We start from the raw sequence: 27,596 nt of genomic DNA on the forward strand, positions 1-27,596 counted from the left end.
TTGGACTCTGCTGTACAGTTAATAAAAAGGACAGGAATTCACATGTAAATATTTTTCATTATTCTACTGAAAATCACCTCAGTTTCTACCTGTACTTACCTCTGGATGAAAACTATGCAGATAGTCCCACCGAGCTGAAAAAAACCCACAAATTATTTTTTTGCAGAATACTAAATTCATCAATTGTCAGTATTTCATACAAGACTGGCCCCACCTCAACAGGGACCACAGGCTGTTTAAACAGAAAGAGGAAAAACTGGTAGGAAGAAAAAAAATATTTTTATTCTCAGTTTAACATAGTGGAATTTCATTTGGCTTTCAAGAAAGATCAACACTGCTTTCAGAATTCTTTAAGCAATGTTTACAAGATCATTAGTTGTGCTTTGTTAAACACCTCATTTCAGCTATTTAAATGTACCTTAATATCTTTCAGGCACACTGGGATTCATTATCACTTTATTCACCATCACATAAAAAGACATATATAAATAATACAATTCATAGCTCAGAAAGAGGAACTGCTATGTCTTCCATAGTTCATTACCTTGCAAAAGTTCTTGAGAATTTAGCTGTACTGCTACAACTTAGTAGAAGAGCACTGAAATGAGGAACCTTAGTGTTATCCCAGAAAACAGAAATAGTCTGTTCTGTTGTGTTTGTGTAAGGGAAAGAAAGCCCAAGAGGGAAACTCATGTGCACCAGTTCTGCACGGTGAAAAGCCATGCTCACAGAAGAGTCAGTGCAGCACGGAAGTGACCTTTCAGGAGTGGATCTTGGGACAAAAGGTGCAGCTTAAAGAAGCACCTTTGAGGTATATCTAACTGGAACTACAGGTGATCAAAAATAATAGTAAGGAGCAATGGTGAGTCTTCACTTCTGTAAAATACTTCCTGGTGGTTTCACTCATCAGGATTCCTTCTTTTCCTCCACTTCTAACAGCTCATCAAGGAATTCGACAACTTCACCCTAGAAATGATTAAATTTAACAGAATGAAATTAAATTTAACAGAATGAAATTATTCCCAAAATTGGTGGGAAATTTCTGCTATTTTAATTAAGAAAATAAACTGTAATAATAGATGTGCAAATATTTTTAACACCCTCCATGCAGACACTAGTACAACAAACCTATAAAATACAGGTAAATGGCCCATACCAGTATAGCACAAGACTTGCAGTAACACAGACCTTAAAAGGAGAAAATGTTATACACTTCACAGTAAATCCTCTCGTACTTTTACAGATACTTAAATAGACAATGAAATCCTCAAATTTAGAGAAGAATAAATGTTTAAAGCATCTGTTAAATTAGGAAGTTGTTAGAATACCATAAAACATTAAAAAAAATATAGAAAGCTTCAAAATTCAAAGCCAAAGAGATTTGTAGAACCATAACTTTGACTTTGTGTGTCTGCTCTAATCGTTGACGTCCCCTGTCAAACCCTTCAACACGCACCTTCTCCATTTTCAACCACGGATCTTCACAAGCCATGCTTCAACGCAGCAAAAATGTGAAGAACGAGAGATACTAGAATGTTTTCCATACTGGAAACAAATACACAGGATTTAGATTCAGACCACAAAATCTACAAGCTCCACCCTGCTAACACAGGGCACCAACACAATGTAGCAATCCAACTTTATTTAAACTACTCCTAACGTAGTTCTCTGTCCTATACCTTAGTTAAATATCTTCCTGCATTCCAGCCTGAGTACTCTGGGATGATACAGCTCCACTGGCTGGAACTTACTGTCTTTCAACTAAACTACAGCAACTGAGCTAAAACCTTCTGTGACCACTTTCAGCACAAGGTAACACTTTCAGTGGTGAAAAGCAGGTGGCCAACAGCAACTGTGCAGCAGCGTATCTGGGTCTGGATTGAAGGCACTTGAGACAGTAGCTCATGTTTGGACTTGGGTGTTTACTGTTTCTTATCAGTAAAACAGTCTCACAACCATGAGTTCAGCAGCTTTTCACTAGAAGGCACACAATGGCTAACAATCTCTTGTTACAAGGTCTTTTAAGACTAAAATATCCAATTAAGAAAGGACACCTAGATTATTTTTCCTTTTAACCCAATAACTGATCCCACAGAGCCCGCAATGCGGACTTTTCTGCCCTGTTACAAAACGTCACCCAAACCTATGAAGAAGAAGCATGAAGAAGAAACCCAGGACGACACCCCGTGCCCTTCATCTTCCTTCCATCCACGACATACTTTTAAAAATCCCAAAACCTAAATTTCTCACCAAGTGATACACCTACACTACTCTCTATAATCTATTTCACACTTTTGTGAATTCTAGTCTATCTTGAAGTCTAGGAAGCTTTCTCCATGAATGAGGGTCAAAGTCAGTGCTCCCCTGGGGGTCAGGGCACCCCAGAGCAGACAGAGAAATATTCCCGGTGCCCTAGGGTTCCACAGCAGCATCTCTAACTACTCAAAACTGCCTGTAGCAGCCCGTCTGCTGGCACCCTCAGAAACACCAGTATTTTCTGGTTTGCCTTTCATGCACAGTTCAGAAACTCCCTGAGAGGGGAGACCCTGTGGGAATACCTGGCTCTATCCTCACTTTTTGATATGACTTAGAGAGATGCAGATGCTCATTGCTACATTTCCAACCTTTTACTCTAGCAACTACAATGTTCTGATGAACTCTGTTTTCTTTAAACCTTTCTGTCCTTTCTTTCTTGACAGAAACATATGGTCTAAAAAAGTCTTAAGATGTCATTTAGGTTTTTTCCAAAATAAATTGTCATTTTCTGCTGGAAAACCTGATCAGCTCATACTCACTCTCATATTTAAATTAATGAGAACTTCTACCAGTTATGTTAAAAGCAAGTCATCCTTGTTTGGATGCTCATTTTCTCTTTGCTTCACCACCCATTCCAAGTCTGTGAATGGTATTGGGCTTCTGAGTCTGCTCAATTGATGCTTACAATCCAAATTACATTTTTAGCAGATTTTTGTCTAAATAGGCATTCCTTCAAAAGACAGCATCTTCTAGACACTTGCATTCTGAGGACCAAAATTTTACTGCTTTCTATTCTGGTGAGAAAAGGGCATTAAAACTCTGTCAATGAAAATAGTAAGAGGAAATAGAGAAATTCTGTCTAATTTGAATACAATAATGGTGTTATGGATATTGTAATTAAAAAGTATTAACTCCACACTTTTAGGAAGTCTGACTAGTCAGGGGAGAAATAATGAAACTAAGCAAACAAAAATAAAAGCAGGGGAGGAGGAAAAGCTGGCTGAAATAACTGCTGTTCTTGTTCCCTGCTTCACAGATCCATCTCAAAAGACCACTGAGGTTTTGAAACTGTGAAGTGATTTTCAGCAGTGCTTCTTCAGCAAGTCCTGAAGGATGGCAATTTGTTGTGCTTTGAATTTGTTCAAAAGATTTAAGTATCCAACACATTATTGTCACACTCATCACTAAGACAGAATTTTTCAGAAGACACACAACACACAGACAAAATTAATGTTTTTTATTTCTGGCATTTCTGGTATTTCTGGTATGTTTTCAAATCCAGAAACATGTAAGAAATGAAAAAAGATATTTAAATGTAACAGTATTAGGGGAAAAAACTCCAAACAAACCTGAAATCTGAAATCTCTAGTGTCTGAAACTGAGCTCTAAACGAAAACATTGCAGAAGCTATTGTGGTCTAATTAGATGTACTGAGGAATAAGAGAGGTTGAAATATGGCAAAAATATAAAAACAGTTGCTGAAACAATATACATAAAATATGCTGCAATACAACTGAGTAATTGCCTGGATGTTGGTTATCCTGGAAAACGCAAAACCTCCAGATTAAAGACAAACAAAACCCCAGCTAAAATATTTTTGCCTTCTCAATCAATATGTTAAACACTTGCAAGTTGTCACTGGAGAAGTTGGCAGCCCAATGCAGAGGTGATAACTCTGCCTCGGAGAAGGAGATTACATTGTCACCCTGGCAGCTGTGGCTGTGTCCTTGTCCCATTAGCACTCACTTCACACTGCACCAGACACCCAGCTGAGCTCAGTACATATTCCATAGATGCTCATTCCAGGGAAAGAAGCCTTCTGTCTGCTGATATCTAGTAACTTCGGGCAGATCTATGCCTGCAGACCTGGAGTCTAAAATGAGTCTTTGAGACGATTTACTCCCTCAGTGAGACAGAGTCCCTCCTCCACCTGCTCTTTGGCTCCTCCCTACCTTTACAGGAAGAACATCCCATTTTCCATGCTAAGTCAGCTGCAAACCTGTCATTCTTTGCACTGCCAGTGACCCGAGGGCACAAGGGCCAGCAGCTCCAGGGCAGGAACACAAACCCACCGCTCCAGCCCAGAGCTGATGTCAATGCTGGTGAGCAATCCATGGCCCAAAGGGGGATGCAGATGTCTGGCTGCTAGGTAGGACATCAGGAAGTGAAGTCTGGCTAAGATTGGGAAAAGAAGGGTTTGCTGCCAGACCAGTACAGCAGTGACAGTCAGGCAGCCCACAAGTGGAAAGTACACACAGGTGGGCTGCTTGGCCAGCTGCAGGGAAGCATTTCCTCCCTGCCCGGCCCTCAGTCCACAGTCGTGTCCTCCAGGTTGGCCAAGTACAGTTTGAGCAGCTCTGTGGCAGCCCACAACCTTCCTCCCTGTGCTTCCAACCTCTTCCCTCTCCAGGGATGGTCAGTGGAAAGTGGGACTGACAGACCAAGGATGTATGGGAAAAGATGGAACAGGTATAGCCTGAAATATGAGAGGTGTGATATCAAGAATGTTCCCAGACTGGTGTGAGTGGTAGGAGGAATCAGAGAAGCTGATCTGTCCAACTGGAACCTCTAATTATCTGTTAGATATGCAAAGTGAGCACTCTTGGTGTAGATTAACAAGGAAATAAAGGCATAGACAGAAAGAACAAGTTGTGTGCCATAGTAATTAATTCAAGAAGGTTTTACAGAAGGTATGTGAATAGGTGGATTATAATAAAAAAATCATTTTAAAACAGAGTTCTTGGTCAATTCTAAATAAGCTAACCCAGGCTAGTGATATTGGGGCACCATCTTATGAGAAGCTAGAGCACTGGAAAAAAAAAAGACCTAAAAAGGAGAAGACTGCAAAACTCCTCACTTAGTACCTCGTGTACTGAGTGTCCAAGACCATCACATACATTGGGCCAGGCCCTTCCTTATGCAACATTAAATGTCACATTCTCACCCACAAAACACAGCTTTTTTGGAGACACATCTGTACTTTGGAGACTCCTAGCCAACTATTAAAATAAAACAGCAAAGAGGAAGAGCTACGAGTACCTGGCTCTGCTATGGCACACTTGAGGCTGATGGTCCACTACCAACTTTTCTTTCAACAGCATCATTTAAAAACAGTAGCAAGCAGCAGTTGCACTGCCCACTGACAGACCACTTTGCCATGGCTTGCAATGATTGCCTTCTGCAAATCATTCATGGGTCCCCCACCCATAACCTGTTCTGCCCTTTCTCAGTGTGGACAGGACAAGCTATGGGACACAATTAACTTTCTTGTAATAACTCATACTTTCCAATGCAGATCTGCTGATGGCCTCTCCTACAGGGATTCCGTATGTACTGCAGTGGGATGTCCCATTCTTCAGGGAAGCAACAGAGAAGATAATAAAAGACAGAGTTCTAGAATTAATTAAGATCCACAGAAAATTATTATTATGGACATGATTTTATATGTGATTACACATAAATGAATAAGAAACAGCTATAGAAACAGATAGTGAATGAACAGGAAACAGCTTTTATTCTAACCTGCCCAACAAACAGCCTTAAGAGACAATGCACAGAGCATCAAGAATTGGCTGGATCTTTGTTTCCTTATAATCTATGACCTAGAAGAAAAATACTTATTTCACAAATTGTCCCTCGGTTGTCTTTCAGAGCAAAAATTCAAATTTTGCTAAAGTTCAAAGACTTCAATGATTGGAAACTTGTTCAACAGTGAGAGCAACAGATCTGACTCCCTCATGTACTGGGTGTAGGTGATCAGGTTGTGGTAGTGAGAAGGGTGGCCTCTAGGTGAGGATCTAGCTGCTCTGTAATTAATTATTGTCCTGTAACTGCCCTAGTAAGTAATGGGAGTAGTCACAATGATGAGATTATGAAAACCAGCAGATTTTGTTCAAGAGCAAATAATCACCAAGAGTGAAGACAAAGGTTTGATATGGATGACTGTGGAGGACACTTGCTCCATGGATCTGACAGAGCCTGCACATACACACACCACAAAGCCCACTGGCCAGCAATGTTTTCGAGAGGGAAAACACTATTTCAGGGTAACAGCAAGGCATGTGTCAATGAGTGGCTCAGCCTAAAAGGTTTATTCAGCCTTTGACCAAGAGAAAGTTTCTTGTTCTAACCTTCAGTTAAAATCTGAGAGTTAACTGCAACCACCTCAAAGCCCTGCCAGAACTTCCATGAGCTGTACAGTCCAGGCTGGACATTCCTCACATTCTAGCTGGGGAAAAAACAAGAAAATCCCTCAACTCTTTGTGCAGAAAACTTACTTGATGCTTAACTTATTTCTTTTTCAGATACTTAGTCCACAGTGTGACCAACTGCCACATGCTTATAGGGCTTTTTTTTTTTTTTCACTATTAAGAGAGCTTAGTTGTTTTTTACATAAATATTAACTAGTTTCTCAAATATTTTTCCATTTCATTTCAATGATATATTCTGAACCTTTAACTGTTTTTTTCCCATATATTATGGGAGACGACAGTACACTGCCGTTATTACAGTAGTATTTTACGGTAAACCAGTAAATGTGCTTTCCTTTGAACTTACTTATAAAGCCTATGAAACATGAGTCAACCCAATTTCACAGGGACTTCAACATTGTTCCAATTGCACTGAAAGCAGAAGCCTTCCCATGGTCTTGTTTCTGAGCTCTGTTTATGCTCTCTTGCCTGCTTTATGTTGCATGCAGAAGCGTAAGAGAATCTGGGCAGTAGAAGTTCCTCCTAACGCCAGTACCTGCAGCTTGGGGCCATCCATTAGAGCCCAACCATGCTGGCAGCTTCTCATGCAAAGTGGTTTAAATGGGAGGAGGAACCCCTTTGACCAAGACACACATCCAGTGGTGCAGAAGCAAGAGGAGAAAGCAGAAAGATCCAGCCATACGGGAAGAATCTCCACTAGAAAATGATGATGGGGAAAAAAACACCCTAAACTTCTTTTTTCTTTAAAAAAGTGTGTGTTGAACAGGGACCATAACACTGCCCATTAGCTGGCAACTCACTCTGAAACAGCTGCCACCAGCCCTTCTCAGGGTAGCAGTGCTGCTGGAGCTGTGCTGGTCTGAGGTCACAGGCAGGGCAGGGTTTACAGCACTTAAAACTTGCTGTTACAAGCACACTTGTATAAATCATTTCAACATATGCAAGGAGTGAGTTAATAAAGCTCAAAGTATGTTGTTAGCAATTCCCAAACAGAAAAATAGGCTGAATTCAGATTACTATTTGCTATCAGTACTCCACTGGGCCCTTGTGTTTTGATGCTATTCCATACGTCTTCTCTCAACCAGTCACATTAGTTCAGTACTTCTTTGCATTACATGGATGTGATGAAACACAGAGTGTTTTAATCTCAGCCACTACACAAACTGAACACACACTATATACAAATAAAAAGAAGGATGTCCAAAAAAATTGGGTAAAAGCTGCCGACAGCTTTTCACCTACTGATTAAGTACTGAAAGAAAAATCACATTGTAGGCTCATCCCCGCCAAATATTTGTGGTTCTTATGTAATTTAGAACAGCTAAGTAGCTATCTCCCCCCCAAAAATTCCATAAGAACACTGATTTTATGGGCCAAAAACATGTCTTATACAATTAGTGTGGTGCTGGAGTTCCATCTACACTAGCTGAGTGTCTGGCTCTTAACAGCATCTCAGTTTGCCACTTAAATCTGTGCAGTACCAGGAGCTGTATCCATGATAGCCTTGATGCATTACACATCTGAACAGAAATCAAGAAGCTTGTCTATCCATGGCCAACCAAGATGACAACACTGTAATGTTCTTTTAACTTCCCTGTGGAGAACTGCAAGGATATTTAAGAAAAATTACTTTTTCTTAAAAGTAATCTGTAGCTAGCTGGCCCTAATATTCTGTCACCTCTACTGTGTTAAATGTTTAAATTAAGAGTTTTTCATTTCCTTGTGGAAAACATTAATAGAGTAACACAAGCAGGACAGTATTTCTTGTAGTAACATATGCAAAAATCATTACTGCCTGTTCCAGCCTCTGCAATTATTGCTATGTATTCCTGAAGAAGCCAAATGTTTTCACTCACTTTGCTAAGGGGATTTAGAAAGACACGTGGATGATCTGGGATACAGGAGCTCTGAGAAGTCTGGATGAAATGAGATTCTCCACTTGAAAATAATGACACCCACATAGGAAGTGATCCTCTTGCCACATCAATCCTTTTGCTTCCGTTAAGGGAAAAAGAATTATTTTTTTCTGCAGGTTATCTTGCAGGCTATCTTACAGGCTCACAAGAAACTTCACAAACAGCAAATATGGACCACAGAAACTCACAGAAAGTATGGCCTATGGCCCAAGGAGCACATGGTTTAAATAAACAGAGTGCACTTAGAAGAGAGCTTGCCTCCATCCTTAACAATTTTTAATAAAGTTTTTACTGTAATGCCTTACCTGGGGTTTTCATCAGTTTTCAACATTCCTATGGAACAAACTTTTCTCTCCATGCCAGGAGAAATAATAAACAAAATAAAAAATTCCACTTATACTACCAGGTCCTGCCCATAGAGCAGAAACTGCAAGGTAGTGGTTTTACCTCTGTGCTATTCTTGCTCTGTCTGCACTCCCTGGAAGTCTCCTGGAGCCAAAGACAAATTCTGCTAGCCAGGGATTTATGAGTTCACTACCAAAAGCCAGAGCCAAGCCAGAGGCATGGACAGCCTCCATCTCCCACAGCCTTTTGGGCTCTAGCAAGGGAGGGCACAGAAGCCCTTCAGCTTTTTCCCTGAGAAGAAGAATAATGGTAACTTTCCTAAACAAAGAGAGTGTGAGGTAGGGGTATCTGTGGCATAAGCAGGCCCAGTAATTTTGGTTGTTTAATCCAAACATATAATCCAGTGTAACGTGATTTCCTTGTCAGCCCAAAAGTTTAACTGAGGTTTATACTGCACCACCCTCCTGCAGATTGCAAGGTCATTTGTAATTGCCCTGGTGAAAGGGGCTACAGGAATGAACACCAGCAAATGAATGCTTGTTTATTCTACACACAGTGCTGAAGATTGTTCCATAACCCTTCTTCTAACAACATATGGGGAAAACCCTCAAAATGGACTTCTTCCCCCCCCTACTTGATTACTCATCCCTGTGTTTTGAGGCAGCAGATAGGAAAGAAGGAAAAAAGTACAAATTAAGTTGATGCCTAACATAAGAAAACATAATGGACAAAGCACAAACCAACAAGTGAACATAAAAAGTGCTGAAGTATTTCCCACCTTGATGAAAATCCATACAGACTAGTCCTCATCTAAGCTTAACCTTAAAGCAAGCTTATTAAACTGTCTTGCAGAGGGTTTTATCACAATGGAAAGTCTTCCTGAAGTCTGGTAACCTTGCAATGGAATTTTACATAGAGTTGTTTTCAGATCACAGGAATACTAAAGGCAGCACAGACATTACTTCTCGGCTGTAAAAGATTCTCATCTATGTGTTGGATACCGAAAACTGCAAAGGTGTTTTCATTTTTTAACATAAACCATCTTCGTCTTTTCTAACTAGGAAAGATCTCTGCAGGGCTCATTACAGATACCCTTGCCTCATGTCACAACTGAGCACAGTTCTTTCTTTGTCAATGCCAGCAACCTTTCATCATTTGAAGATTTTTTTTAAACCTCTAAATGAAAGGACCCAAAAGCAAAAGGCAATCCAAAACCTCCCATGAATTATACTTTAATTTCAGTTGCGGAAGGAAATGCCCTTTCAACAATTAAACTACTTTTCTTGCACCAAAAAAAAAAAAAAATCCCTCTTACATATTTTCCAGTGTAAATAGTAGTCATTATATGTTATTTGACCACGAATTCCAACCATCTAAAAGCATTACTGGGTGACCAAAATGCCACTGAGCAGAAAAAAATAACAGATAACAAGACTTGCTTTGGACAAAAACTACAATTTAGGTGGTTACTTCTGGACAAAATCATAAGGACCTTTAAATCTAATTTAAATAACATTTTAGAAAAAAAAAAATCCCCCCCTGAAACACCAAACGCAGAAAAACATTTGGTTTAAATATATATGCACCATTTCTCTGCCCCCTGGTGTTACGACTCGAAAACTGGGTTTCCTTTCTTTTCTGTGGGCTCAGTGCATCATATATTGCTCTGTGTTAATTCTGTCCATGTTTTTTTTTAAATGGTACATGATGTTCTTCAGGTTTGTTCTTATATTCCACTTACCAAACAAAAACTTATTATAAATTGGTCGTGGTTACAAGAAGATTTTTCCATATTGGTGAAATCCTGGAATTACAGCTATGTATCATCTTCACTTTAAACGTGATTGCTGATTTTTTGACCCTGATTTCATTTCTGGAAAACTCACCTCATCATCATCCATCAGATGTTCCTTCGCGAATTCATACAATTCCAGCTGGAGCGTGGTAATGTTGTGGTATCGAACTGCCTCCTATCAAAAAACCCCAAATTTCTGTTACTTTAGGGTAGCAAGACAGGCGAGTGCCATCACATGCCTCCTGAAACCATCCCAGTGAAGTCACACCCAGACCTAGCAAAGACAGATCCCAGGCAGGGCTCACAGTGTTTGAGAAAGGAAACTGCAGAACAGCAAACAGCGTATTCCAAACTCCTCTGTGGATCCTCCTAAGCACAGGCTTCCTCACTGCAAGAACAAAGCACTCTCCTTTTTCTCATGTTTCAAAGCACTGGCGAGCCTGAGAATAAGGAATGAGACTGCCAGGGCTGAGCAGCAGCCTGTGCCTGCATTCCAGTGGGCTTTGGACAGGAGAAAGCCTCTGTCTCCTCGTGCTGGCGTATGGCAGCAGGCAGTTCTGGGAAGGAGACACACTGAGCTGTTTTGCATGATAATGACTCACCAGCCCTGCCTGAGCCTGGGCTAGGGAAACTCTGCAAGGTCACTCACCTGTCCCTCCTCACTTCCCCACTGCGTGCCTGGACAGCACAGGGCAGCTCAGTCTCATACCCTCACATTTGTGAGTGCCAACTGCCATCTACTTTGATTATTCCATTTAACTCCTTTTGGGGAAGAAAACAGGAGACTCCCTCTTTCAGAAGAACATCTAAAGGTTAGTGCCAGAGCCAAATGTTGCTGTCACCCCATTACCACTTCTTGAATATAAACCAGAGGCATTATGGTTTTCGAGGCAAGTGATTAGGACAGCAAGCAACTTCTGTTTATAGCTACATGGATCAAAGTACAAGAAAATACAGCTGTGTGCATTTAATATTTTGTATTTTAAAATCAAATTATCTGTAGTCCCCAGCTCCAGAAGTTATCAATGAAACATTCAGAGTGCATGTGTAGGGCCCTTGTTCTGCCCTCTCTGCACTCGTATGCCAAACGTGCCTGCGGTTTGCAGTTTCATACTGTTGCTACCCCTCACTCCCACCACCACCAAACATTGTCTCCAATACAGTTATAAAGCACCATTCTGTTCCCAAAAGCAGTGACAAAGGAGCAGTCCCCTTCCCCTGTGAGCTCAGGGTTGCCGTTGCTGCCTGAAAGAACCAAATGCATTTTTGTTGCCTTTTGTCTCAGTTGGTCCTGCAGGGCAGACCTGGGTTCCCACTGTGCCAATAAAGTGTGTGCTCTAAGAGGCATGACTAGAAGGCACTAAATTTAATTTGTGGAACATGTATTGCTAATGACTAACTAGTTGTACACCCCATATGACTGATGCTTAAGCAGTCAGTGAGTGTCACAATTTAGCTGCATGACTTAAATCCTGGTAACAAGAAACGTTAGAAAATCCAATTTGAGGTCACAGTCCAGGCTGTAAAATTTCCTTGGACATGGAAATTTAAGAACAGCATGGAAACCCATTTTTAAAATAGTTTTCCCAAGCCAGATGACAACTACTGCTGGATGGACTGGTGTCTTCTTTGCAGCAAGCATTTTAATTTAGATAATTAGATGAAATACAGTCCTGAGCCTCTTTCCATCCTCATCCACCCAGCTGTCTTCTAAATGGAGTAAGTGGAAAGTCAGTTTAGCTGGAGTTACCATATTCAGACACATTCCAATGCCCACAGAACCCGAAATAACAAGCGAGTGGGCAACTATGTGTTGGCAAATAATGATTCACAAAAGCCTGAATGTCACTCAGAGATTTCATCATCAGAGATTTCAGGGGCCAGCTGCTTTATTTGTAGAGGTACATAAAGACATAAATATGCCTAAGTGTCAGAGAAGTACCAGTGCGAGTTTACTTCTCATCATACATTATATGCTATCGTAGTATATTCTAACAGAAAGGGAAGAGTTACAATGACACTCACTGTTTACATGACACACTACACCTCTGTGTACAACTCTCTATATGACTTTAATAAAACAGGACGTGTTAAACTCCAAAACCAGAAGATATCTCATATTTTTCCATTGAATTTCAGAGAAATACTTGAATGTGTCTAGAAGGCATTTCAGGTAATCTACCTACCGATCTGGGCTGAAAGTCCTCCTCTTTAAGTCCCCATTTGTCTTTGTGGTACTGGTAATAGACCATGTTCTGTTTCATTACTTCATCCTTCCCGTCAAACAGAAGGTAACTGGCAGCACAAGAAGCTGCATTCTTCATGTCATTCACTAATTGATAAACAGACATCAAAAAAAATCCAGGTAAGGTAAATGAACAAATTCCTGCTATTATTTAAGCTCTGGAAAACTCAAATGGAAACACAGCCTGTACTCTACCTCCTCACCAGCTGCATAGAGGAAAAAAAATTTCTCCCCAGAAACTATATGCTATTTTTGCTCTGAAACACATAAGGCCATGATTCAAAAATCAACTCATCATCAACCTCTGATGTTTTCTATGAAAATCCTAACTAAATGTTCCTCCCAGGTATCCCAGTATCAGCTCACAGCTTGGTGAAATGCGCTGGGGCATTTATTTAAAAAACAACAACAAAAAAATTAAACCCCTACCTACTTCTCTGTAGCAGGATTGATGAAGAGACAAGAGTCAAGGTGTAAAATGTGTAGTCAAACAACACAAGCAAGAGTCATTAATGGCTTGATGCTACATGGCTGATGTGTGTCTTCCCTTTGAGGAACAGCTGCAAGGGCTACATGTGTTCTCTACAGTGCAAGCAGCTCCTCAAGAAACCACAACTTTCACTGATTATTTTACCTATCAAATATGTCATCACTGAGCACTGAATACTACAATTTCTAAGTGGTCCCCTCTTTCCTCAAAATCCATTTAGCACCATTCTAACAGGATGATGAGAATCCACTAGGAAAAAGCAAAAAAAAACCCAAATAAATACTCTTTACGTTTGTCTTTGGAAGAAATTCTGTCCCATGTCTGTTAACTACAGTGATAACAGGGAGCAAAAGACACCAGGAAACTTGGATTTTCTGTCCCAGAACATTTTAAAATGCAGATTCTGGAGGGTACTGCTTACATTCAAAAGCATAAAATTAGAGGGAAAAGATTATGAATGGAATCTGTCCCACATCATCCAACATCAGTGTTATTAAAGCAGAAAAAATTACTACTTACATTTATAATATGCAAACTGCAAGTAATGGTACATGGTGGCCACAAATTTTTCAACAACAAAGCCTCCTATAATGGGTGTCAGATTGCTCTCACACTGCACTTTGCATGCAAGGACTTCAATATAATGGTCTGGAAAGAAGAAAACAGCAACAGAGGAGATGGATAGCGCAGAGCAAATTGTTATAATCACTCCCATTAGTCACCCATTAAAATTTGGCCCTATAATGCTCTCCTGGGTCCTGTGCATCGGGCTCTTGCTGCTTGGAAGTACTGAGAATCTACAACTCCATCTGAAGTGTGAATCAAGTGTTGGTACTAGGCCCTTCTGTAAAAATCTGTGTGGCTGACTTTTAAGGCATCAGAGCTGGAATTCCAGAGAACTGAGCACTTAGGTTTCACTGACACCTACAGGCAGCACGTGGTTGGTGGGTTTTATAGAGTATTACACAGTAGTGCATTATGTCCTAGCTGTAAACTTCACAGTGCATTCTTTCCTTTTCTAAATTTTGCAAACCTTGGCAATTTCATTACATTATTTCACAAATAAGGTCCCCACACTGCTGAGTACAACTGTGCCACAGACAGATACAGCAGGTGATTGCAAAAAAAACCCTCCAGAGATGGCTGTGTTATGGGCCCAGAATTTGGATGTTTTAAGGGAGAAGAAAGAGGAGAATATGCTGCTCAGCACAGAAAAACTTTCGGCCAGGAACATGTAAGTTCACAAGCTTACCCAGTCTAAAAATTGCTATGAATAATGCAATATAGGACTATAGGTGATTTTATCTTCAAGAAAATACATTTCAAGGAAACCTTCCAGCAAAAAGTTTCAAGCATTTTCTGGATATATCATATTCATCATCAGCACAGAAAAGACACATTTTAAAGTCTTACTTTCCCTGCTAACCACATTTGGCAGGTGAAAGCAAGTTAACTAAGCTTGTGCAGCAAATTTCTGAGACAAGACAAGAACTTTTCATCCCTGACAATTCCTAACATGAAGAACACCGAGGTTAACTAAATATAACTGCTGAAACTACCTAAAAATAACTCGCCAAATGAAATTCCCAGACCCATCTTTTAAAAGAAGAGTGGAATTTCCATACACATCAATGTTCAATTCTAGCCAGCAGTTAAAGCCAAAGATGTGAGTCCCTCAGGGAAGTGATCCCATGCAATGAGGACAGCTGGCTTCCAACACAACTCACTGCTCAGTGATAAATACACACCTAGTGCAAGACCCAAACACTTCTGGTTAACACTTACTGCCACATCTGCTTCCTGCAGACCCTTGGAGGCAGAATATCTCTCCGTGGAACACGGGCAAGATTCAGCCCAGGCAGTGCAAATAAATTTAAGTGTTCTTATCTCAAGAGCAAAATACTTGAAATGCATGAACATGGCCATGGTGACATCATGCAGCAATTCCTGCCTTTCCTTCCTATCACTATGCTGGGAATTGTCCTTCACTTCCAAGGAGGGAGAGGGAGGGTGATGTCAATCAGAGCTAAGCATAGACACTACTCCTTACAGTGGCTTGGGGATTGTCCTGATGTCAGAGCTCTGACCCACTGGGGAATAAAGTTTGTGTTGCTTGCTTTACCTCCTGCGTTTTGTGCTTCACTCTGTATTTGTTATCCTAGACTCCTGCATGTTTTTCCCAAGAGCAAGTCAAGGCTTGAGGAACAGCCTGCATTAGCTATTCCATGTCAGCTGTACTGGTGGATACCAGCTGCCACACCAGGAGAAACTGAAGCTGCTCATGTATAAACATACTTCACAAAAGCTTCCTCTCAACAAGAACATATTATGGCTTTAGGACAAAAGGTTGGAATCTTTTTCCTTAGGGCAACTTAAAGCACAAAAAGCACAAGAGAATATCTAAGTTTATTGAGAAAACATGCAGGTGGTCTCCACAAAAATATTGCCAACAACTCTGAGCTGTCAGAGCACTGGAGAAATTACTTGTTTCTTTCACTGCCAAAGAGCATATGAAATGTGCGTGCGCCATTTTGACAACAATCAAAAAACTTGATGTCCCTTTTCCTTTGCAAAGCAATGGATTTTTTTTTTGCTATACACACAAAATATAGATTTTGCCTACTAGTAAAACTCTAATGCAGAAAATATTAAAAATAGCCAACAGAACCTTGTCATACTTATGAGAAAGGAGATGCAGATCACCACACCTACACAAACCACAAAGCTGATTTCAAAGGCAGGCTAACTAACCACTGAGCCTCAAAGGTGGCCAAACTGATACTGAAATGATGGTCAAGAGACCCAGCTGGATGACCACTGCTACCCAGATGGAGCAGTTGTTATTTACACTTGTATGTTACTCTGACACAGAACTTCCATGCTAATGTGAGATCTCTGTTCTGATTTCCTGACAGACTTTATTTATGTTACTGATGAGAGCATAAAGTAAACCAGAATTCAAACAGTTTTGAGTGAATCTAATAAACTCCTATTGGCCTAAACTGAGGAACAGGACTTGGGTAACCAATCCCATGAATAAACTGAAATGCACTTTGGGGCCATCTTTCCTTCATGTTTTGTAACTACTCACCTGCAATGGAAAGATAGAAGTCTTTAAAATCTGTGATCTCTCGGGAGCCTTCACAGGCTGCTATGCAGTCGTCGTAGGCTTTGAAGAAATCGGGAAGAGCCAGTTCCATGTCCGAGATGGATGTCCGCCAATTGTCACCATTGTACGCTCTCACTGCCCTGACAAAGAGATTCTGAAAAATTGGCAGGAATGAATCAGCAGTCACTGACCCGTGAGAGGTGTTGTGTAAACTCAAATACAGTAAATGATGTCTCCACATTTCTGTATGAGCTGCTCTCCAGATGAAGTGAGAACAAACACAGGAGACTAATGGATTTTAACAGGTATTTCCTAGAGAGCAGGGTATGTAATTCCATTTCCAATCAAAAGAAAAGCCTGCTGGAGAGAAGCAACGGTGTGAGTCTAAAGCGCAGGCTGTGACAGAGATTTTCAATGGAATCTTAAAGTCAAATGTTTGAGCTATTTTCAGCTGTGCCACTACAGCACTCATGAATTGGGGTAACTAGGCACCTGCTCAGCTCCAGCAGTGTAGCAGCTTTCAGGTACGCCACTCTCTGATTTGCTGTGACTCATTTATGGAACAATGAAGTGCAGGAGAGGTGAGAATTACTGAATGCACCAAGAAGGCAAAACAAAGACGACTGAGATGACAAAAAGAGATTAATAACTGAGAACACATAAGCAAATGAGATCCCCGAATCTCACTCAATAAGAGGAGTAATAGAACAGTTCCAAAAGAGCAGACTCTCCTGAATAAAAAACATACCTCATAAGGCTTTATCTCCAAGTCTTTAATATGCTCCTCAGCATCAGGTATGCTCTTATAGTAGGCCATATTTCTTTGCATCATTTCATCATCTGGATGCTTCAGAAGAAATGTGTGAGCTGCTGCAATAGCTTTTGGAAGATTATTAGCCTAAACAGGGATAGGGAAAAGAAGGTGTTAAAAAAAGATTAACTGAAGGGAAAAAAAAAAAAACCAAAACAAAACAGTTCAAAGGTTCCCAGTCTTCTCAATGATTTTTCCTGCATTCTCTATACTCAAATTCACTTCCACTGAAAGCACAGTCCCAGCAGATACAATTGTACAGTAAAACTGATATAATTCCTCTCAGTTTTACTCCTAGCTGCACCACCGTGAACAATTTAACTTAGAAGTCTACCGTTTTTGCAGATAGAATAGATCATTGTTGTAAATCAAAAAGATTAGGTTTTTTCCCTTGCCCCTCCCCTGTTCACAGAGCTGACAAGGCAAAATACCAGGGCTCCTGGGAGGGATTAATCTCACAGCAAGTACTGATGCCAACCTATGGATAATAGTCAGAAGTCATCACTGTTTGTGTGTGTTTATCTCACTTATTTGCCTAGCAGCACAGAGGACATTATTACAATAATATATCTTCCTGGTGGCATTACAAAGTTAGATCATACTGCAGAGACCTGGTCAAAAATTGTGTCCCGAAGCAATTTTCTGTGCCCATTTTTAAACTAACTTTAATCCCTGTTAGATATACTTTGTGAAGAGTGCATTTCTCATTTACAACTGCATGTAGCAAACATGTATGTACTTCTGCGTGCATGCCATTTATGATTTCTTAAAATTTTATATATATATATACACACATATGCATATTTTCATAAATTATATCGTATATATGCACATATTTAGGAAGAGTGGGAGGGAAAACAAAAGTCTGGGGTATTTGTGAACTGTTAAAACCCCTTTTCTAGGCTGGTCAGTGTACTGATGTACAGGCAATACAGAGCTCCACCTCACATGTGAAACACCTTCTGGCTGCAGATGTTTGAAACCACAAGCAAGGATCACAGTGTGCACACGTAGCCTTCTGCTCGCACCCATAAAAGGTGCCTTTCATTTTGGAAAGGAACCTGACAGATGGCTGCACAGGAGCAAAACTTCAACCCACCCACCGCAGCTGTGCCGCTAGGAGTGTCCCAGCGCTGGAGCTCTGCCAGCTGCCCTTCCTGGCTGTCCCAAAACTACGCGTTTCCAGTCCGCCCCGACCGTGCTAAATGCAAAGGGAAATCTCAGCTGCACTTTCGTCAAATGCCTGGTTTCATCTGTGCTGTAGTGTAAACCTGCTTCTTTGGTAGGCTGACAAGTCTCATTTTTACCTAGGTCCATGATTCACTCTTGGTTCTAATTTTCACCTCTTAGGAAAAAGAAATTAAAAAAGGTTTTGTAGAAACACACTCCTAAGTGAAGTCAGTGGCTCTGAGAAAGCTCCCTCCAGAGGAGCAAGCAGCAGCGCAGGAACAGCTACTCCCAGAATCTTACAACGTGGCAGATTTCTCTGTGGAGCCCACCTGAATACACACATGGTCACTCTAAAAAATTACATAAAGCATTTCCCTCCCACTTCTTCCTCTACTATAAATGCTGTTGAGGGGGGGTAGAGGGGTGGGGGAAAGGACATTCCTTTCACAGAAACCACCAGCCAGGAAAAAGCCCTTTGGATGCAGCAGTTTGTAGCTCTAGAAGGCCCATTTAGAACTCCCCGAGAAAGATAAGGGCTCAGAGCTGAACTACAAATCCAGTAAGAAACACAATATAAACAACAGACACTAAAGGCAAAAACAGCAAACTACTACTCAAACTTAATGCAAATGTGATTGAAAAAAAGTTAAAAGGGGGGAGGGATCCCTGCAATTTCCCTCTCACACTCCTACCTGGCAGTTACTTGGCTGTATTTGAAACGATAAGAAGAAATTATATTTGGTGTTATCTGTACAGTGCAAACTCTGTACGTACGTGCCACAAGGAGGGAATTAATAGTTAAATTAAGATAAGAAAAGGAAACACTTGTAGTGATGTCATTTTAATGTCCATATATGGCTTTGAGAATTCGAGGAATTCCTGCCCTCTCCAGAGGCTAAAATGTATCAAGTTCTTTTGTATGGTCTTAGGAAAGGCATTAGACACCCCTGGGATACTGTGCATGCGGATGCTGTTCTGGTTTCATGAGAACCCATTTCCCTGCGAGTTTTTGGGAAAACTGCTGAGGAAACAGCACTCCTAAAAAAAGGGCACAGCAGCAGTTTAGAAGATGTGTGTTTTCAAGAAGCAATCTCAAAATAATGCACAAGCATACAGCCCTATGTAATGCATACTGGGATGTGTTCGGAGTGAATCCCTAAAAGGGAAAACAATCTAACCAAAGAGCTCAGCTTGTTTCCTCCTACAGAGAGGCCCTGTTTATCTCAAATGCAAATAACTGCAGTATCTGAGGGGATGGCAGGAGGGATGGACCTTGATATAGAGAACAGAAGGTGAAGATGAGAAGGGAGAAAATAATCAATTAAATCCTGGGCAGAAGAATGATAAGAAGCCAGAAAAACAGGATGAAATCTGTTAAGAGAGAAGTGTGTCCCCACTGGGGACACCATACCACAATACCACTGGGAATACCATTCCAGGGCTAGCATTACAGTGTCCCACTTCAGCAGCCAATTTTTGCTTCATTCCTTCTTGCAGCTGTAATGAAACTGGAGTTTTCCAGGCATGAGGCTATCTGCAAGTCACGGGCTGGGGGCTGCTGCACTTGAAAGAACTGGACCAGAAACGAGCAAGTGAAGAAGGTGGACACGCTGAAGGAGAAGAAGTAGTGAAGATCGTTTGCAATAGCAGAGCTGTGACACGAAGAGTCTGAAAAAGGTTCCAGAGAAGGTTAGAATGTAAGGCAGATGGAAAGATGAGAGGGGCAGGAATGACACAGCTACTGGACACAGAGGCAGCGTCCAGTGGCCAGACGTCTAGGAAGAACTGCAAAGGCTGATTCTAGGGGATGTGCTGGATGAGTTGTAAAACACGGGTGAAGAGCAAGCAGGATGGTATGTGGGTAAGCAGGGGGAAAGGCAAGGCACATGCTAATCCCACTGCAGGCTACAGGAGTGGGAGGAAACAACTGAAAAGTTTGTCAAGGAGAGAATTACAAAGTGTAGGGTTGGCAGCCTAGGGGAGCAAGGACTGACCAGGGGGCAGGAAAGAAATGGAGGTGAGGCAGATGAGAACTGGTGCGGAGGAGGTGATGGGGAATGAGGTCGTGGCCCAGAGTAACCTGCTCCGAGGGCCAGGTCAGAGTTGGGCATGACAGGAGGTTTTTCTAGCACTGGGTGCACGAGCCATTTGCGGTCCGTCGAGGCCGTCCTGGGACACACCACACTGTCCCCCTCCACCACGACACTGACAGGCGCGCTTGGCGTGCCTGGAGGGTGGCACCGCCCCAGGCATGATTTGAGAGCCTCCGACAGAGGCGGGGGGAGCGGAGGCAGGGCAGAGAGATGGGAGGAGAAAGGAGGAGGGATCAAGCAGACGGCGCGGGGGGGGGGGGGGGGCTCACCTTGAAGTAGGCGAACTGCAGATACTTGTAGGGCTCGCGGCGCTGGAACTCCTCGAGCAGTTCGCGGCCGGGCTGCGCCTGTCGGAAGGCGGGCAGCCCCTGCTTGCAGCGCCGCAGGCACTGCGCCCGCCGCAGCACCCCGGACAGGAGGCGCAGCTCCTCCAGCGCCGCGCTGCGGGGCGCGGGGGGCGCGGGGGGCGGCGGCCCGGCCGCGCTGCAGTTGCGGTGGCAGAACGCCTCGCTGTCGCGCAGCAGGCGGTACAGCCGCATGCTGACCTCCAGGTAGCTGACGCTCTCGGGCCAGTTCTCGGTGCTGTACTGGTCCAGCCCGTAGCGATAGGCCGACTCCAGCGGCATCAGCTCGTCCCGCGGGAAGCTGCGGAAGCTGTAGCGCTCGTACTGCGCCCCGGCCGCCGCCAGCAGCGCCGCCAGCGCCGCCACCCACATGGCTGCGCCTCCGCCACCGCCGCCGCACAGCACCACGTCGCCGCCGCCGGCGGGGCGCAGGGCCGGGAGAGGCGGCCCGGGGCCGGGAGGAGGGAAGGGAGAAGCGGGCGGGCCGGGGCGAAGGCAGGGCAGAGGCGGTCCCGGGGCCGGGGCGGAGGCAGAGGCGGCCCGGGGAGGGAGCGCGGCCGCGGCGGGGCGGGGCGAGCGGAGCGCCGGCTGCTCCGGGGCTGCTGCCCGGCTGGAGCCGCAGCGGGTGCCAGCCGCAGTCGCGTCCGCAAGGAAACTTTTCGTTAATGTGTTTCCCAGTGTCCATGAGAATCGCTCTTTTTTGCCGTCCACAATTTAGGGGTTTTGTTTGGAAAATAGATCTTGTAAATCAATCTCTTGTACCCTTCAATTTTATTTTTTTTTTTTGGTGTGTGTTTCTCTACAAACCCTGTAGCATAGGTTCACGCATTCATATTGTGATGACAAGCAATAAGTGCATTGTTGGAATACTCCTACAATTCTGGGCATTATTTCCCTGGAAACTGCAGTTTTAGATATGGTGTTAGAAGGTGTTGCAGAACTGTAAGCACTAATTCTGCCTCTTGTTGCTGTTCGATGTTTGGTTTCCTGAGGAAAAATAATGTGGAAGATCTATAAGGGAAGTGATTTTGCATTTTTTGGATACTTGCCAGAAAAGTATACTTCAAATGTTAGCTATAGAATGCCAACAGTGCGTTCTCCACTGTGCAGTCCTTTGGGGCATTTTCTGATGTCCAGCTATATTAATTAATAATCATTAGTAAGTGGGAAAAGCTATGGCTGTAGATCCAGAGAATTTGAAAGTTCCTAATCTAATCAAGCAATTCTTTAGAATTGTTCTTTCAGTCTGACACATAGAGATTATTTGCATTATGACAATATGCAGCCTCCCAGATTTCACAATCAGAGTCGGACCAGCTGCTCTCTGCTGCTCTTGGTGGACTCATGCACTGATCAGTGATGATCTTGGGACTGGAGAACCCTCCAGCTTGGAAAAACTTATGTAGAGCCATTTAAAATGCTAGCAGGGCTTCCAAACTAGACAAATAGTGAAGGCCCAGATCTTTGTTTGTTCTTTTTTTATTTTTAAACTGAGAAGTTACAAGTAATTAAAATAAAACAAAAAAACCCACACCCCACAAAATAACAAAAAAAAATCCCGCCAAAAACCCAAGCCCCTGACAGTTCCAGTATTTACCTTTCCTTTAGATGACATTTAACCCTGTGCTTTCTGGATCTAGAAAGAGCAGTTCTCTATCCCTTTGCTTTCTTAGACTGAGTATCAGTGCTTTCGGTATCAGTGCTTTCGTAGGTGTGTGACCTAAATGACCAATCATGAAGAAAATAATTTCTTAGAAACACCTAGTACTTGGACTGTTTGTCTACATTTCTCAGCAGAGGCAGCCACAGGATGGAGGCTGGTGAACTGCTCAAGAATTCTTCATTGCAGTGGCTACCCTTATAGCAGGGGGTCTTGAGCTGAGCCTGCCCTTCTGAGCCAAAATCACCTGCAGGTGCAAGTGCTGGAAATGTCGTATCTGAGTAGTTATTGTTATTTCACACTTCAGGCTGGAATGGCTGAGAAACCTGGAACACCAGATCCTCTTTCCCGTGGGAAGACAAACACCAAAAGCCAAAACCACCCAAAATAAAACATCAAAGGTCGCTGGTGTTTGATTCCTTTCCACAGGAGGGCTGAGCACCAACGTGTCCCCAGCCAGGCTTTGAAGGTTGGCTTGTTGCCAGCCTTTTGTTGTCAGCTCTGCCAGCCTGGACTCTGCATTTTGTCTTTGCATGGAATAGGGATGATTCTCCTGTTTTTCCTGGCAGATGGCTGTAAGCACTCTGAATCCCATTTTTAAACCTTCTTGGGTAACGAAGATGAGCTGGGAGCTTACACACCATGGGAGGAGCCCCCAGGAGGAGGAAGAGCTTGACAATCTGGTTTGTGCGTGCATATGGATGTTGCTGACTTTGCCACCATTCCCCCTGAATGCCTGTTGTCCTGTTCCCACAGTCACTCCTGCTCACTGACAGTTTCTGGAGTTTTGCTGCCAGCTGATTCCCAGAGACTTGCCAGTACGTTGCCAAAAGCATCAGGATAAATGAAACTCTCTGACACTGTTTTTGTAGTATTAGGGAGTAGGCATTAGTTTATTCCAGGCCAGGGTGCTCCACCTAGACACACACAACTTGCAAAACTTTTCACTTATTTATACATTTTTAGCAAAGAAGTTAATATTCATTGGTTCTAAATTACACATTTTTTTTGCATCAATTATTATTTTATCTTCTATTGGTTATTGATTTCTCACTTCTCATGCTAATTAGTCCACATCTTCTAGTTTTCTTATTATCTTTTTCCCGGACAGGGAATCTCCAGAGCATGTTGAATCACCTTTGTTAGTCTCTTCTTTATCTTCTGGTTACTTCCACTTGTCCTTGGAGGGCTATAAATTCTGGATTCCAGGTGTCCAGCCTTGAACTCCCAAGGGCTTTTTCATTGAAGTTTATCAGGGTTAGTTCATCACAGCTTAAAGATTTTGGGGATCTAATACTCACACTCTAACAATAACAGTCAGTAAAAAAAAAAAAACAACTTAGCTACATGCTGACTAAAATGGAAAATTACACTGTTAAAGACTAATACACTACTTATGGTTTTTAAAACAATTAATCAATAAATTAATTAAAACCAACAATTAGGAAAGTCATCTCATGTCCAACAAGTACAGGCAGGAGACCACGGATGGTACAGTGGCATCTGACTCATTCTCTCTTACTGGACTAAAACCTGCTGCTTGTCTCTGGAGCCTGAAACCTGAGTGCCATGTGCTGCCAGTCAGATTCCCAGGAATGAGGGGAGCCACAGAAGCAGGGGCTGCAGCATCACAGGGAGTACAGGGAGCAGCACAGGCTGGTAAAATAAACTAGGCAAACCCCATGGCAAAAGGATGTGAAATAGCAAAATGAAGGAAATGTTTACATCTGGACTGGAAAGCGAAGGAGCTTCCATGCAACAGCAAGTTAAACATGGCTCAGTCCCCAGGCTTGAAGGGTTTGCAGTTTCAACCTTATTCTTCAGAATTCTTAGGAATAAATGATGAAATCCCACAGGGTGGAGGAAGAAGGATCCACCTTCACACTCCCCACCCACCGAGTGAGGGGCAAGGTTCTTTCCAAAGGGAAGAAAGTGAGTGCCCAGGTTTTTTTCCAAATCAATGCTGCATTCGGAACATGAAGGAAGCAAACAAATTTTGGTTTAACTAACAAAATACACATTAGGAAACTTAATAAATAAAAACCATAGTAAACCATATAATAAAACATATTATAAAAATGATAAAAACACATTATAAAATATAACCAAGCCAAACCCTCTTACATTCATTATTCAAAACACAATTGCATAAATTAAGTAGAAAAAAGAAAACAAACATTAAAAAAACAAGGCAGGTGGCACATGACTATAAGTTTATGACAAAAGCACATAGTAAAGCTCATTCATTTCTCTATTCCATCTTTAAGTCATGTTAGCCCCAAAATTCTTCTTTAGGTCTTGGCAAAAGGCTTTTCCTTGTCCTGGAGGTGAAGGCTTCTCATAGAAGTGTTCCTTCCTCTCATTGTGGCAGTCATCCTGGAATTGAGAAAACAATACAGGCACTTTAATTTCTTTATTTCTAATTCAATTGGTTAGTTCTACTTTTCTGAATTTTTGTCTGGTTTGAGTGTGACATTTTTAAATTTCATTATTTAATAGAGGCAAAAAGACCAAACATAGCAACCCCTAAACTCTTACATTTACTAATCAATAATCCTTGCTGATAAACTAAGTAGAAAAGCAATCTCATGAGTATCCCTATCAAACTCTTTCTACCCCCAGTAAACTCCCAAATTAAGCTTTAATCTTGGGGAGAGACCCTTCCTCTGACAGGCCATGGCTTCTCAAGTTCCTCTTGTTCTGTCAAACACCTGGGAAGTTAGAAAAAACAAACCTTCATTCTTGATTCCCTGAATTTCATAACTGCTGTTAAACCCAGAAGCGTTACTTTGACCTTTATGAAATGTTGCCCACTGTGGATTTGCCAAAGTTTCCTTCTGAAGGTTGAGGTTTCAATAAGACCTTTGAGCTGTGAGGGGTGATCTTCCTTCCTATTGCCCTCAGCATCACTCGGGTGGCTTTGGAAGTTAAAATCTGTTTCACGTCAAAAGCTGCAAGTTTCTAGCAGAAAGAGGAACAACCTTTACATGTCTCAAACATCCTGCAAATAAACGAGGGCCATTCTTTGACCTCTCAACTCTTATCTCCCTGTTTTCCTTCCTTGGAGGATGGCAGCTCCTTTTTAGGCTACAACAACCTGGAAATCAAAGTGACTTTAATTACTGTCCCTTCTGTTCAGATAGGGAGAGAACTAAAGGAAGAAAATAAGCTTGAAAACTCTCAACAGCCCAGGCAAATACAACATCCAGCACAAACTCAGATCAGCCCATGCCAACTGTCCAAACACTGAACAGTTGAGAAAGAATTTGGATTTAGCCACAAGGATGGGCTGTGAACACCGAGCTTGGAAGAAAAACTCTCTAACTTAGACTGCACTAAGTGGTCAGATAAATAGATGAGTGTATAGATATACACCTGTATATAGTGTGAAACTACCGTATAACGACTCACCTCCTCCCACAGCTCTGGCACTAGGTGGAGGAATTCCTGGGCTCAGCTCCCAGAGCTGTGCTCACTGCTGCCATCTGGAACTGCCCTGAGAGCAGGGCACAGCCTGCAGCTCACACCTGGGTGGCAGCTGGAGCTCTCCCTGGACAGCTGCATCAGTCCTGGGGGGTGCAGAGCTTAGAGAGGATGTGGCTTTCTCCCCATCGGGTACTGCTGCTCCCTGGGCAAGCTAGCAGAGCTTCAGTGACCTTCCTGCATGCAATTCTGCATGATCTGATGTGCCACAGCCTGTTTTGCTGCCCTGGATGCTGGACCTCCCCAGGAGCTTCTTATGGGGCTGCAGGGATGGACATTTGGCCCCCATTGCTCCTGAAACACCCAAGTCCTGTTAGCCACTGTTGTGCCAGCTGCAGGCTCCTGGCAGCTGTCTCAGCTTCCCCTGGGGATCCCCTGTCCAGGAAACCAGAGCGGCTCACCTCAGCAGCCATCTGAAAAATCAGGCCTTTTGTGCTTTCCAGGAAATCCAGGACAGTTAATTAACATTTAGCTGCAAGTCTCCCAGGAGAGCAGCCTCCTCAGCAGTGACACCAGCACTCCCCTCTCTTTGGAGCTTCTCTACATTTGCACAGACTCAAGGTGGCCAGTCCCACCAGGCTGCACAGTCCATGGCATGGCTACGATTCCCCTTGGGAGCAGCCCATGGCCAGTTTGGTTCTGATACAGGATGAATGATCTGGTTCCAGGAAGAAGCAAGCATCCAGGGCTGGTCTGCTGCTGCTTGCTGTTACAAACTCCTTCTTCCAGGCTGCCAATGCTGAGGCTGCTCTGTGCTGTGCCAGGGCTCTGCTGGGGCTCAGCGCTGGCTGTGGCTGGGCCTGCTCTTACCTCACGTTTCCATTGACAGCTTTGCATCAGGTGGGCCCTTTCAGAGTGCACTGACTGATCTTGCTGCTTTTTCATTTGAGTAAGGCTCTCATCCAGGCAAAGAGATTGATATTAGTTGTACAAATCCAGTGGCTGAGAGCTGAAACCCTCCAGAGCTACAACTGAAAGCCTGCATCTCCACATGGTATTTTGTCTGCCATACTCTTCATTCATGTCTGGTTGGAAATGCAAATGTGCTGCCTTCCTTATTTAGGAGGACCATGACTGGGAAAAAAACCCATCCAGTGGACTGTATTCCATAACAGTGCAGTCTTTAGTTTAGGAAAGAAAGACACCCTTCTCCAATCTCAAGCCATACCAAAAACCCCTCATAAATGGGACTTTGCATCTTTAAGAAGCAAATAACAATTAAAAAGTGAACGTACAAGTTTATCATAGGGTGAGAAGGAAGGGTATCTTCCAACTGAATTGAGGTTTTAAAACAGTTTTTATTCTGAGAGCCACTCACGGTTGGCACTGGACAAAGCAGTTCCGTCACTGTTGCATCTCCTGTCCTCCCTCATCTGCCTTGCCACAGTGATCAGAGGGGTGAGGCTGGAGAGAGGCTTGGCTGAGAGTAAAAATGGATGCTGCCCAAAGGAAAAGAAAACAAACGAACCACAACTTTCCAAACTCATTTTCTCATGGGCTCAAGTACTATTCCTCAAGATACCAGAAAGATGCAGAAATAGGTCTGAAGGAACATTCTGCACCTCCATCTTCATGCGCCTTGCTAACACAGGTCCAGTACCTGGAATACTTGGCCCATAATTCTATTAATCCATTTATCAAGGTGTCTCTAGCTTGATGCAATATTTG

General features: G+C 42.7%; 1 protein-coding gene across 2 annotated transcripts; it reads right to left on the reverse strand.

Annotated features, from left to right (window-relative positions):
• Window positions 1-257: 257 nt before the first annotated feature.
• LOC119697964 (cartilage associated protein) lies at window positions 258-21,300 on the reverse strand. Of its 2 annotated transcripts, none has more exons than XM_038129374.1 (7): window positions 20,711-21,164; window positions 17,116-17,265; window positions 16,350-16,521; window positions 13,778-13,906; window positions 12,710-12,855; window positions 10,615-10,698; window positions 258-966 (listed from the first exon to the last, which is right to left on the reverse strand). In XM_038129374.1, the coding sequence occupies exons 1-7, from the start codon at window positions 21,155-21,157 to the stop codon at window positions 907-909; spliced, it is 1,188 nt and encodes a 395-aa protein (XP_037985302.1). In that variant the 5' UTR covers window positions 21,158-21,164; the 3' UTR covers window positions 258-906. The 2 variants fall into 2 exon arrangements, with proteins under 2 accessions (XP_037985302.1, XP_037985301.1); XM_038129373.1 differs by lacking the exon at window positions 258-966 and adding an exon at window positions 1,453-1,545 and having other exon boundaries at window positions 20,711-21,300.
• Window positions 21,301-27,596: the final 6,296 nt, after the last annotated feature.

The sequence above is a fragment of the Motacilla alba genome, chromosome 2, assembly GCF_015832195.1.
Source record: "Motacilla alba alba isolate MOTALB_02 chromosome 2, Motacilla_alba_V1.0_pri, whole genome shotgun sequence".
Lineage (NCBI taxonomy): Eukaryota > Metazoa > Chordata > Aves > Passeriformes > Motacillidae > Motacilla > Motacilla alba.

Excerpts from the sequence above, each read along its gene's own strand:
- LOC119697964 (XM_038129373.1), bottom strand. The coding sequence starts at position 21,157 with ATGTGGGTGGCGGCGCTGGCGGCGCTGCTGGCGGCGGCCGGGGCGCAG. Across the intron at positions 16,522-17,115 it reads TGGAGATAAAGCCTTATGAG|AATCTCTTTGTCAGGGCAGT; the intron begins GTATGTTTTTTA and ends CCAATTTTTCAG. Across the intron at positions 10,699-12,709 it reads AGGACTTTCAGCCCAGATCG|GAGGCAGTTCGATACCACAA; the intron begins GTAGGTAGATTA and ends GTTTTTTGATAG.